Source organism: Perognathus longimembris, chromosome 2 (assembly GCF_023159225.1).
Source record: "Perognathus longimembris pacificus isolate PPM17 chromosome 2, ASM2315922v1, whole genome shotgun sequence".
Classification (NCBI taxonomy): Eukaryota; Metazoa; Chordata; class Mammalia; order Rodentia; family Heteromyidae; genus Perognathus; species Perognathus longimembris.
The window spans coordinates 53,532,472-53,546,564 of record NC_063162.1 but is presented as its reverse complement, the minus strand read 5'-3'; the positions used below and the strand labels follow the sequence as shown (position 1 = coordinate 53,546,564).

The window sequence follows — 14,093 nt, the reverse complement described above, 5'->3', positions numbered from 1 at the left end:
CACACAGTGCAGGTTCTGGCCAGGAGGGTTGGCCCTGGAAGCCTCCCTCAGAAAGCATACAGGCATCCATGCCTTGTCTGGACCTTGGCTCTCCCTTTTCTGCCAAGGAAAGGAAACTGCAGGGGCGTGGCGGGGGGGTGAGGAGGGATGGTGGCAAGTTCCAATTGCTATTGAATCCTGAAGCTTAGCTGGGAACTGGTGGATCACACCTGTCATCCTAGCTACTCAAGAGGCTGAGGTCATGGTTCAAAGCCAGCTTGGGCAGGAAAGTCCATGAGACTCTTGTCTCCAGTTAGCCACTTAAGAAAATTAAGCTGAAAGTAGAACTGTGGCTCAAGTAGTACAACACCAGTCTTGTGCATAAAAGCTAAGGGACAGTGTCCAGGCCCTGAGCTCAAGTCCTAGTACTAACACTCACACACACAACCCTGCCATGTGTGCATGACAAGGAAGTTCCAGTCTCTCCCCAGAGCTCCTGGCTGCCACAAGATGTCTGAATTCCAGAAGTTTATACTTCCCTCACCCTCTAGAGAAATACAATTTTCCTTGTCAACATTGTTTATGTAAAACTAAAACCTTTATTTGATAACATTGCTAGGATGATGAATAAAAAAGTCAAGGAGAAACCCCAGAAATGCTTGAGTTGTAAAACAATACTGTGATCCCCACCAACCTCTCCCCCCACCCCCCCACCCCCCCCACACACCCGGAGCTTCTTAGGAACCCCATGTCACATGCGGGGGACCTGGGGACCAAAGAGGGTTGGGAATGTGACACTGATGGCACTAATGGCCAGTAGCTCCTCAATCTCAGGGTGCGCTCTTAGCCACACATCAGCCTTGTCTGCCTCATTCTCCAGCTCTTAGACATCTGCTGAATGGCTGAACAATTGATTAAAGTTGAATGCAAGGCCAGGTGCTGGTGGTTCATGCCTGTAATCCTAGCTACTCAGGAGGCTGAGATCTGAGGATCACTGTTTGCAGGAAAGACCGTGAGACTCATATCTTCATTTAACCACCAGAAAACTGGAAGTGGTGCTGTGGTTCAAAGTGGTAGAGCACTAGCCTTGAGTGCTAAAGCACCCAGGCCCTGAGTTCAAACCCCACGACCAACAACAAAGTTGAACTCAGTGAGTGAAGGAATGTGAACTATAGTGAGAGTGTGGGTGTGGCCTAAGTGGAGGGGTGTGGCCTGCAGTTAGTGAGGGGAGCATGGTCTGTCATGAGTGAAGTGGTAGGACATACCCTTCAGTGAAGGAGTGGAAGTGCATGACCTTCTGGGAACGAGTGAAGGGGCATGGCCTGAGCAGAGGGAAAGGGCCTTCAGTGATTGAGTGTGGCCCAAGTGGAGCGGCGTGGCCTGCAGTGAGTGGAAAGCCTGTTCTGCCTAATCTTTCTGTGGGTGCTCCCTTTTACATTTCCCACATTTTCAGCTATGAGGAGAAGGAGCGAGTGGCTCTTCTTTATTAAAACACTGTCCCTGCAGTAACTCCTGGCCTGGGGAAGCTTGGTCAGGCCAGGGCAGGAGCTGGAACTTACCCAGTTGCCACAGGAAGGCAGTGAGGGAGGAAGAAGTCTGGTTGGGGCACCGGGTGCAGGCTGAGAACAGGTCTACATGAACCTCCCAGCACTCACTACCTGAAGACCTGATCTGAGTTCCAGGAAGAACAGGTGCAGCAAAGCCCAGGACAAGAGGAAGGCAAAGGCCAAAGATGGTCAGTTCCTCTTGAAGTTTTGTGTAACAGAGCTGTGTGCCCACAGCCACACTGCTACATGCACTGGAATACTGCACATGACAGAAAGCAGCACCCATTTTGCCAGAACTCATATGAGCAGCTAGACACTCACAAAACGCATTGGAGTACCTGTCTAGTTTTGTCTGTATTGTTTGCTGTTTCATTCCTGGCTCCAGCGGGGGGCAGGGGGCTGCACAGACCCAAGCTCCATGTAGTACTGGAAACTCAGGATGAATTTAAGAAGGGTCCCTTTTTCCTGCTTCTTGAGTATCTTAGCAACCAGATTGTGCAAGATGAGGAAGCTGCTTGCCCTACGATTGGCACCTCCAAGCTCAGGTGTCCAGAAATATACATTACAGTCATTCTAATTATTTTATAAAGGTGTTTGGTTTGCTTTTAACACCCGTTAAAAGGTAGCACTGAGAGCAAGGGGTGTGGCTCTAGTGGCAGAGCTTTTGTCTGAGTTCAAACCCCATGCCAGAGAAACAAGAGACAGACAGTGAGAGAGTTCTGTGGAGTTAAAACTGGAGTTTTAGATCCCACATGTCATTTCCAGCCTCTTCTTTCTACATGAAAGACAGCTGTGGTATGGGGCAGAGAAAGGAGACTTGTTGCATGGCAGCCATGGGAAGACAGCACTTGGGCCCATCTTCAGTTGTCTTTGGAGTGCAGACATAAGCAATAGGTTTTACAAAGAACGGATGGGGCATGCATTATAAAAAGGCCTTATCAAAGTATGGCTGGCTGGTCATTATTTCACTCCTCTGGGAAGAGCTTGGGAGAAGCTGCTTGCACTGTCATTGCTGATTGGGATAAACAAGTCATCATTTGCCTAGTGGGTATCTGTCTTGGCTCTGCTGTTCCTTAGGGCTAGTTTCAGTCCCTTGTCATGAAGATGTCATTCATCACTCCTGTCCCTTCCAGATTCCAAGGTGACTGCAAAGTAACCTTGCAAAGTAACATGGAAGCAGGGGCATCAAGCATTTAGTTAATTCATGAGCCAAAGGAAGTCGTAGAATTGTCACTCATGGATCTCGGGGTGCAGGGGTGGGGGGAAGACATCAAGCCCTCACCAAATTTGCTGTCATAAAAACATAGTTCCTATTCACAAAGAAAAAAGAAACCACAAATAAAGGTCATAGATAAGTGAAAAATAACTGCAGTGCCAAATTAAAGTATGGCAACAGAAACCTTAGTAGGAAATGCACAAATAGAAATAACTAGTGGGTTTCCCAGTTGCACTTACATTTCAATAAATAAAAAGTTTTAAAATACAATGTGTGGTTGTTTTTTTACAAACTGATGGCAAAAAACTAGAAGAGGGAGAGAAGGGAAGGAGGAAAAGGGGGAAAAGGAAAAGAAAGGAGGAATAACAAAAAGGAATAAACTCTACATGATTCCAGAGAACTTCCCTACAAAATAGCCATTATTAACAATAGACTGCTGAATCATTTTGTTATGAAGGAGGTTGTTTGGTGAATGTGTGTGTGTATACATGCGTTCACATGTGTGTGTCACCAGCACCAGACAGTATTTGGTGAATTTTGTATGGGAACTTGGAGACACTGTATAAGTGATAATTTCTTGACTTTTGTGGTTGCTTTGTGGCCATACAGGAAAACATATTTATACTTTACACAAATGAATGTATTAGAGTGGTTAAATCTCAAGTCCGCAACCTACTCTGTTTTTCCCCAATGTGGGAACTCAAGCTTGGAGTCTCCTACATGATACATAAGTGTTTAGTCACTGAGTTAAATACCCAGCCCTGAGCACTTACACTCATATTTTCAGAAAAAAAATTTGTATAATATCTGCAACTTTTCTGTAAATTTTGGTATCATTTCAAAGTAATAAAAAGAAAAAGAAAAAACAAAAAAATCACATAACCTAGGTCAGATGAAGTGTCTCAGCATTTGAGGACTGAAGCGAGTCAGCCTGAGCTACATAGTGAGTTTAACAAGTAAATAAAAAAGGACTACGTGGATACTAAAGCAGCAGCTCCAGGCTGAAACTCAAAAGGCATGTTTGCCTTCTAATGCAAACCCTTCTGGCCAGCCACCAGGGCCAGGACATCCCAGCTGCTTGGTTCCCATTTTTTGCCTGAAGATGGCGCAGCTCCTCCACTTACCCCAGCCCCACACTGGCTCTGGCTCTCCTGAACCCAGACCTGGCCCAGAACCCACCATAGGGGTGTGTGGCAAACAGCACCAGGACAGCTGGAAGCACTCAGAACTCTGGTGGCTTCCTATTGGTTCCCATCCCTACCCCCTATACCCCACCCCGCCTCCTTTAGGAGTTCAAAATTCTTCACCTACAAGGGAGCATGGGGATTTTTCTTTTCCCGGTGGCTATTGTCTACAATTAGAGATTCTCTCTTAGTTAAGTGGCTTCGAATAGGGATTCTCACATATCAGGGTTTCACACACCATTTGACAACCTAAAACAGTCAACATGGTAGGTTATGGCGCGTCATCCATGGCCCAAGCCAGAAAGTGCTGCCATCCTGGGACCATCCAGGCCTGTCCTGCCTCCCTGTGGCTGAACCTACCACAGCAAAAGGTAGAAAATGATGCCTGTCATTCTGCTCAGGTGCCATCAGTTCAGCTATAGCCTCCAGAGGCAGAGAAGAAAAGGCTTGAGGTTCGATGGCAAGCCAGGTCCCAAAGGACAGACAGAATGGTCAGAACGACCACCTTGAACTTGAATGATTTGAACTGTGGTCACTGCATTGCCTGGGACTAAACCAGGAGGCAAAAAAAAAAAAAAAAGACTGGTCCCAGGGTATAGGCTTTCATCCATCATTAGTGTGAAGCTTGCTGTGAGTAGCACAGGTGTCCTCCGCCAGAGAGAGGTTTCCCTTCCTGCATACCTGGAATTTCCCTTAGCCTATTCTAAGTTCCCCTCAAATTTCCTTAAGTGCTCTTAGTGTTGAGTGCTAGATGAGGAAATGAGCTATGTAAACAAGATGGCTGCTTCCTGTCCAGCCCTCCTTGGAGCATAGCCCTTGTGACAGGGGTGGGGAGGAAGCCTAGCAGCCCACATCCCTATAAATGGTGCAGCCCACCGCCCTGATATGACTCAAAGGTGGAGAGCCCCACGGCCTGCAGGCTCTGTGCATTGGTGAGCTCAGTCCCTAGCCCCTGGGTGTTCTTAGTGGGCAGGTTTCCGGCAGTAAGATCCAGCCTAGGAGCCTCCGGCCGCACCAAGGGCCAGGAGAGAAGGCAGAGATGCCCTCATTACTGAACCTTTGCGTGGGGGAAAGGCTAAGGAGCACAAACCTCAATCCAGTGAGATAGCCCATGAGACGAAGTTAGATCCCAGATGATGCCGGGGATTTCTGTGCATAGCTAACGTAGGCCTTCCCAGGGCTTCTGTCTCTAACTGCCTGGCCCTTATACTCTGCCACGTTCCCAAGTCCTGACAAAAACACCGCAGGATGGTGGGTTAGAGACAGAGTTTTGTAAAAGCTTCCCTTGGGCCAATGGTAGCCCTTTCCTTCTACAGGAGCAGGAGCCATGTCACTGCGCTCCTTGGCCCTCACATTCATCTTGACGACAGTTTCTGGTATCATGTGCAATGGGACTGAGGTCTGTATCGGAAGCTCAGGCATTCCTGGCACTCCTGGAACCCATGGGCTGCCTGGCAGGGATGGGAGAGATGGTGTCAAAGGAGACCCAGGACCTCCAGGTACTGTGTGGGAGACACCTACTCTTCACCAAGGGACAGAGACCCATCTTCATGAGGCCCTTTGTCAGTTCAGGGCTTTGGCTGGGCCCTAGAGTTGGCTGGGTGGGGCTTGGTGGAAGTTTCTGGGAGCCCTTAGGCTGGAGTATCATGTCCCAGTGCTCACAGAGTGGCAGATGTGTCATCCTAGATGACAATGGAGGTTTATAACTGTATCCTCTTCTCTCTGCAGGCCCCATGGGTCCTCCTGGAGGAATGCCAGGCCTCCCTGGGCGTGATGGGCTGGTTGGGGCCCCTGGTGCCCCCGGAGAGCATGGAGACAAGGGGGTGCCTGGCGAGAGGGGCCCTCCAGGTGAGCAGGCCCTGGAAGGGGCAAATTGTCAGAGGTGATGTAGCCCCATCATCTACATCAAGGATACACGTTTTCAAGCAGTGGAGGTGCCCAAGGTGTAGTGCTAAGTAAGACAACATGAGATTGAGAAGAGGAAGCAGAGGTGTCTGGGTAATATAGTCACAATTCAGGATGGACAAATGTAGGGAGTGCTCCGTGCACCATGACTACTGATGTAGAGACCCAGGTGTTAGACATCAAAAGGGTGACAGTGCTGCAAGGTGGCAAAGACATCTTCCTGGGTGCTGGGGCCATTCTGAAAGATACACAGGGTTGTACAAACCTGAGGCTCAGACAGAGGAAGTGATTGGGAGGCCAACAGGCAGAGCGGAGCTCCAGGGCTCTGAGAAGGGAAGGACAAAAGTTCACCAGGAGTGTGCAGAGACCATTATGGTGGGGGGGGGGGGGGGCAGGAGGCGGGTAGCATACCACTTCCAAGGGCCAGAAGAACCTGTCCACAGATGGAGATGGGGAGACCTTCAAGAGATCCAGTAGGAAAGAGGAGCAGGCATTGAACAGCTGCAGAACTGTAATGAAAGATGTGTGCATAGGGTCAAGGGAAGCCTTGAATGTGGGTTTATAGTAAAGGTCAGTGCTCTAGGCTTGTAGCTGGTCCAGCACCTGTTTGACATAAGTAGGGATCTTTGACAGCCTGAGGTTCCCTCCACAGGACTTCCAGCATATCTGGATGAGGAGCTCCAAACGGACCTCTATGAGCTCAGACATCAAGCCCAGCAGTTAATGGGAGGTAAGGGGATGTGTTGGGGATTCATGGGGTAGAGGTATCTCATAGATTCCATCAGCACCAGCCTCCAGAACCTAGAGGCCTGACAAATGTGGACTTGTTGGCCCTGGGGGAAACAAGGGGACTTTCCTCTTCCTAGTGTCTCTACTGGCCCAGAGGAGACAGAAGTGGGCATGGATTTGCTCCTAAATCATATCCTGGGAGCACATTCTCTGTTTATCTTGCCTTCTGTTGAATTCCAGAAAATTGGACTAGTTCTCCCAGTCACTGATGAAAAAGTGAATGAATGAATGATGAATGGAGGTATGGATAGATAAGAGCAGAGAGGAATTTAGAAAACAAGGTTTGAAAGAGGAAGGGAAGGCATAGATAGCCCAGAGGCAGAGGATGGTATCCTGACCCAGAGTCCTCTGCTTTCAGTCCTCCGCTTGCAGGGTTCCATGTTGGTAGTGGGAGAGAAGGTCTTCTCCACCAGCGGGCAGTCGGCCAACTTTGATGCTATTAGAGCGACGTGTGCCAGAGCAGGTGGCAACATTGCTGTACCAAGGAATTCAGAGGAGAATGCGGCTATCGCAAGCCTTGTGAAGAGATACAACATTTATGCCTACCTGGGCCTGATTGAGGGCCAGACTCCTGGAGACTTCCATTACCTAGATGGGGCCCCTGTAAACTTCACTAGCTGGTACCCTGGGGAGCCCAGGGGTCGGGGCAAAGAGAAGTGTGTGGAGATGTATGCAGATGGGATGTGGAATGATAAGAGCTGCCTCCAGTACCGACTGGCCATCTGTGAGTTTTGAGCAGGTACACAGACCACAAGAGAGACAGGATCCTGCCTGGCCTTTCAGCCTTCAGCTCAAGGGTCTGTTTTGTCTGTAAGATGCTACAGGTTCTTTCCACCAAATTTGTTTCTTGCTAGTAGAGCTAGAGGCATCCTTAGTCCCTTCATTCCCTAGATGGGCCTGAATTTTTCCCCATAATCGTTACAACATCTTCACATTTCCTTGGAAACTGAGCACCCACCCAATGCAGTTGCTGCCACCCTTGACCTTTGGTAGGAGATGAAGATCCTTCTTTCCTCCTTCATTTCTCTTTGGTGGCCTTGAGGTATCAGGAAGAGAAGATCCTCCAACCTGCCTCCCAGCCCTCTAGTGTTCCTCTGTAGCCCATTCCCTGCCCTGTCACATCAAGATTTAGCAGTCTTGGTTAAACATACTAGCAGGCAGAGAGATTGTCTAATGTGCAGAGCTAAGCATCCATTCAAGATGATCCAGTACCAGGATCTCTAGGACAAACTTGGTCTCCGTGAGGTGTCCATAGTCTCCACAGGAGCCATAGCACACTGCTGGTGGAACTCAGTCCCATTGATTGATATGCATGCTTCAATCCCTTGAGTTTCTGGGGTACCAACTCAGCCTCCTAACCTAACAATAACCAGCCTAGGAAGACATCCTCCTGCTTTAGAGCTAACTCATGTACTACCTTGCTAAGTAAGGGACATACCCCCAGTTCACTTCAGAGTTCATGGAGTAATTCATACCACTAGCCCACCAGTGCATTCTTCTTTCATCAATCCATTCAAGCTGATATTTCATTGTAAGCAACTGTGTGCTGGGTCTTAGATTGTGTCTTGGGATAGCTTAGATACCCTGTGACTCTTGGGGGTTATTTGTTTTACCCAAGACTATTTCTTCATCTTTGAAATGAAAATAAAATATGTTGTGGTTACAATTAATTTCCAATTACTCTGACTCCCAAAATCAATATCATAACCACTACTACAAAGTGACTGTTTATACAATATAAAATACTTATACAATCCCCTTTGTAGAAAGTTTTGAAACTTGTCATATACATGATGCCATGGGACCTGTTTTATGGTTTATGTGAGGATACACGTATGAAGTTTAAGGAAGTAAATGTTAGTTGGGAATTTGTAATCCTACCTACTCAAGAGGCTGAGATCTGAGGATCGAAGTTCAAAGCCAGGCCAGGCAGAAAACTGTATGAGACTCCTTTCTAGTTGACCAGCAAAAATACAGAAGTGGAGGCTGGGGATATGGCCTAGTGGCAAGAGTGCTTGCCTCCTATACATGAGGCCCTGGGTTCAATTCCCCAGCACCACATATACAGAAAATGGCCAGAGGGGGCGCTGTGGCTCAAGTGGCAGAGTGCTAACCTTGAGCAAAAAGAAGCCAGGGACAGTGCTCAGGCCCTGAGTCCAAGCCCCAGGACTGGCCAAAAAAAAAAAAAAAAAAAAAATACAGAAGTGGAAGTATGGCTCCAGTGGTAAAATGCCAAACGTAAGCAAAAATGTCAACCAAAAGACACTAAGTTCAAGTAAAGAAAAAAGTGAAACGTTTTGAAAGAAAATGGCAGAGGCTAGATTCAAATTCATCTGCCCGCATACTCAGCCCCAGCAAAAGCTGAGTGGACATGAGAAGGATAAGGTCAATGAGGCTCCATTGCTTTGCTTCCAAGAGATGCCCCATTTCTCTACTTTTTTAAGTCCAAGTTGTTTTGACTCTGGGTCCTTCCTTGACTCAAGAATGAAAATTCCTAAGCCAGACACCAGTGGCTCATACCTTTAATCCTAGCTGCTCAGGAGGCTGAGATCTTAGGATCATGGTTCAAAGCCAGCCCAGGCAGGAAAGTCTGCAAGACTTTTATCTCTAATTAACTACCCAAAATGCTGGAAGTTGAACAGCTGGCTTTGAACTGCAACCTTAATGATCTTTATGACAAAACTAGAGTACACAATCATTTGCTTGAGAGGTATCTTAAATCAGTACCAAAAGTTTCACAAACAAAGAACATGTATGAAGAGACTGTAATCTTGTATTAGTTTTGAGAATTAAGTGAGCTTCAAGTTGCAAGCTTGTACATATCTGAATTGAGACTTTAAATAAAACCTGTGATAAGTTAGTGAGTTGATTTATTTTTGCCGTTGAACTGACCTTGCATTCCTGGAATATACGTTCTTGGTCTAATGACTGATACTTTTATCACATTAACTCTGTGCCAGGGACTCTTGCATTAACATGTTAATCTATAAATGCTATTATTCTACTCAGTGGCAAATAAGATGGAAGTACATTGACGTTAAAGTGATTTGCCGAAGATCACAGAGTCAGTCAAATTCTAAAGACTGGAGCTGGGAATATGGCCTAGTGGTAAAATGCTCGCCTCATATACATGAAGCCCTGGGTTCGATTCCTCAGCACCACATATATAGAAAAAGCCAGAAGTGGCGCTGTGGCTCAAGTGGAAGAGTGCCAGCCTTGAGCAAAAAGAAGCCAGGGACAGTGCTCAGGCCTTGAGTTCAAGCCCTAGAACTGGCAAAAAACAAAAACAAAACAAAACAAATTCTAAAGACTGCTATTAACTACCAATGCATTACTAGATTTTAAAAGGGATTTTAAAATAGGCATATATATTTTTTCTGACATATGTGTGTGTCAGAAAAATCCCTTAACTCCAATAGCAACAAAAGAAAGAACTCAGAAAAAAAAGCTGAAAATGGAGCTATAACTCAAATGATAGAGCACTAGCCTTGAACAAAAGAAGTTCAGGGACAGTGCCCACGCCCTGGGTTCAAGCCCCAGGACTGGCACATACTAAAATAAATAAACAAGCAAATAAATAAATAAATGTGTGTGTCACCTCTGCTTATAGTTCATTCTGATTTATATGCTTTGATAATCACTTTAAGTTATTTTTTCTTTAGTACAAGCTACCTTGGTACCTATCTCTACTCTGAAACGCCAATTAAAAATAAAAGAAAAACCTCACCTCACAACCATTTTCTTAGCCAGGTATTATTGTTTCAGACTTATAATCTTAACTAAGTAGGAGGCTGAGATCTAGAGGATAGTGCTTTGAGACCAGAAAAGGCAGAATGGTTTACTGGACTCTTAGCTCCAAAATAATAGCAAAATGTAGGACTGGAGAACATGACACAAATAATAGAAACCAGCCAAGCAAGAATGAGGCCCAGAGTACAAACCTGAGTATTCTCCCTTCAGAAAAGAACACAGTTTTAATAAAGATGTCTGATACACTTTTTACTTCCATGTCTAGACTGTATTACTAATGATCTGTCAATCACTTGAACCCTTCTTGGGCCAGCTTGATTTGTTATAAATTGTCTTCTAGTATCTATGCTATCTAGATTTCAAACCTACTACTATAAAACATGTTGCTATAAAATCAGTTGTACATAATAGTATTATGTTATGTTGCTAATCTTGTCTATAGGCTGGTTGTTGGTGGTTCATGCCTGTAATCCTAGCTATTCAGAGGCTGAGATCTGAGGATTGCAATTCAAGGTCAGCCTTGGAAGAGAAGTCCCTGTGAGACTCTTATCTCCAATTAACCATCCATAAACCAGAAGTGGAGCTATTGCTCAAAGTGGCAGAGTACTAGTCTTGAGTGAGAGAGCTCAGGGACAGTGCTGAGGCCCTAAATTCAGACCCCACAACCAAAAAAACAACATATACTAAACATTGCTGTCAAAAGTTCTATATCTGACTACACTTCATCTTCTTTCCTAATTTACCTATCTCAACTACTTTTCTATTACTCACTGATCATGTGTCAGCCAGCTCATATGTAACAGATTTTTGTCTCAAGTGCCCACAACAACATTCAGTTTTCTCTCTTGCTTTGGTTTTGCTAGTGAGATAAGGCTTTGTCTGATCTCAGCTGGGCTTGCCTGATCTCAGATGCAGTAGGATGAACCTCTCCCACAAGTTCTTATCTGTTCTTGTTTTTGCTGTTGTTTTGTTGATTGTGGGGCTTGAACTTGGGCTTGGGCTCTGTCCCTGAGCTCTTTTGCTCAAGGCTAGAGCTCTACCACTTAGAGCCATAGCTCTGCTTCCTGTCTGTTCTTCACCGTGCAGTTATCCCAACATTTGTGGCTAATGAGGATGTATTTTTTCCCATGATTGGGAAAGAAACACAAGAGGCTATTTTCAACTCTGAGTACCCTTGAAATTCCTGCTGTCTTCCGATACATTCCTGGTCACAAAGCCAAGCCAAATATCAGAGGGTCTGGGTATTTACTCCACAGGCCAAGTACTTCAGCGGAGAGTTATGGGTACCTAACTCTATAATTAGAAGGGATAAAAATTGGTAAACAGTAATGTAAAGTACCACAGTCATATATGCCAAATGTTATGGGAGTTTCCCAAAGAACCAGTTTTTATTTCATTGGTAGTTATTTCTTTATTCTAATGCATTAATTTAATTTAGATCTATTTGTTAATTACTCCCTCTTCATTTCAAGATTTCTGAAGATCCCTCAATCCACAAATGCCCAAATCTTTTATATACAATGGTGCTGTACTCCCCTAGAACCTACACAAGTCAGCAGCATACTTCAAGCCACTTCTAGATTGTTCACAACACTTAATGTTATATAAATAGTTGTGCTATTGTTAGGAAGTAATGACAAGGAAGAAGACTGAGATGCTCAGCACAGACATAATCATCATAGGTCTACCTATATTTTTGATCTGTAGTTGGATGAGTTGGCAGATGCAGAACCAAATATGCAGGACTGGTAGATTAACTAATGATTGTGTAGAACTCACAGCCCTTAGTGGACCATTTCTGAGGATCCTTGCTTCTGTCAACTGTCACTCTAATTATTTCCTCCTGTGTTTGGTGATTGTTATAAGGTGAATGAATGCTAATTCAATCCCCACCTGAAAGAATTTTGATATGTCTGGGTTATTGACAAGGGTCTCTGTTGCTTTTATGTCTCCACAGTCCATTAGACTGTGACAATGCAGGACACTTAAAACACAGTTCTTCCTGGCATAAATAGAAAATTTTGATGATGAAGATGATGTTATTAGTAATATCAGCATAAATCCAACCTCAAACCCTACATCTATAAGGAATCAGACCTACGGACTTGTTAAGAGAGAATCTTTATCCCCACTGAATCAAAGCTTTGTAGATCTTTAAAAAGTTTTTTTCTTTTAATTTTAAGCCAGGGTCATGTTATGTAACCTAGCCTAGTGTTATACTCTCAATCCTCTTGTCTCAGCCTCCTGAATACTGGGTTTCTAGGTATATGTTACAATACGGTCAGATCAAGGCCTTATTATTGTTTCTTTGCTCACAAATGTACTTCTAACTCCCCCCCTAACTCCCCTCCTGCAGCCATACTTTCTCTTAGTCTAGTCTTAGTCTTAATAGGGGCCTGGTTTTATGTAAATCATTCTAGACAGTTTTAGATACCCACTTTTAGGGGGAAATCTGTCTTATGCTGTAAGGATTGTCCTTTGAGCTCATGGATAAATTGCATACATTGTACTAATACTAATGCTTAGGAAGCACAGCCTGAGAAGGGTTTTCTTAATAATGGGGGCCCCTCTTGGTGCCTGGCAAGCTCTCTGCAACTGGAATAGGCAGGCCTTGACTGTACATGGACTGATGGCCTTTGCAAAGCCAAACTGCCAATCATAAGACAGAAGCCAAGGGAAGTGGCCTGGCCCTGCTCTCCACAGGGAGAAAACAAACCTCTGGAGTCATTTGTGAAATAAAGTGATTCAAAGTGTGAGTGTGAATTTGGGAAAAGGCTGGCATCCAAGATCACATCAGGGACTTGGGCCACTTGATCAGGCTCTGGTGATAAACCCGAACACTCCTGGAAACCCAGGCCTGGAGGAGCCATGGCCTTGCCAGGTGTCTGTCTTGCTCCAAGCTTCTCTTTTCCTCAGTCTCTCATCAGCTCCTTGCAGTGTGCCCAGCCTTGTGATGTACCCTGGGAACAAGGAAGTGAATTGAATATAATTTCTGCCCAAGGAACGTGACAGAAGCCAAGAAGGCTGCCCTGAGGGTGTGATGCTAAAGGGCGCATTTGGTTCATAACTCGTGTGTGTGCGCGCGCGCATGCGCGCGCATGCACGCACACGCACTGACTTTGAACCATGGTCCCTAGATCTCAACTTTCTGAGTAGCTAGGCTTTCAGGTGTGAACCACGGCACCGGCCATAACCCTTTCTTTTTTTTTTTTTTTTGGCCAGTCCTGGGCCTTGGACTCAGGGCCTGAGCACTGTCCCTGGCTTCTTCCTGCTCAAGACTGTCTGCCACTTGAGCCACAGCGCCGCTTCTGGCCGTTTTCTGTATATGTGGTGCTGGGGAATCGAACCTAGGGCCTCGGGTATCCGAGGCAGGCACTCTTGCCACTAGGCTATATCCCCAGCCCCATAACCCTTTCTTGAGCACTGTCAAGTTGTAGGCATTTGCTGGCAGGCACATACCAGCTGGAGACCAAGATCCCTGTTCTCAGGAAGTTCTCCTTTTAAAGGGGTGGGGCAGTCAATAAGACAGCAAACAAATAAACAGGTAATTACATATGGAAACAAGTATTAGACACAAATTTAGATTAAAAAATGAACATTTATTGATAGATTGAGTACTTCAAATTAAACCGTTAACTGGAGGAAATGGTTTCTCAGATTTATCTGCCTGGGCTGCACATAGTCAACAGTGGAGGGTTGCCCTAAGAGGTAGAGCACCAGTTT

The 14,093-nt window shown here is 45.5% G+C and overlaps 1 protein-coding gene across 1 annotated transcript; it reads left to right on the top strand.

Moving 5' to 3' along the window:
• The first annotated feature begins 5,253 nt into the window (after positions 1-5,253).
• LOC125346518 (pulmonary surfactant-associated protein A-like) lies at positions 5,254-7,355 on the top strand. Its single transcript, XM_048339156.1, has 4 exons — positions 5,254-5,425; positions 5,655-5,774; positions 6,484-6,561; positions 6,979-7,355. The coding sequence occupies exons 1-4, from the start codon at positions 5,254-5,256 to the stop codon at positions 7,353-7,355; spliced, it is 747 nt and encodes a 248-aa protein (XP_048195113.1).
• The last annotated feature ends 6,738 nt before the right edge of the window (positions 7,356-14,093 follow it).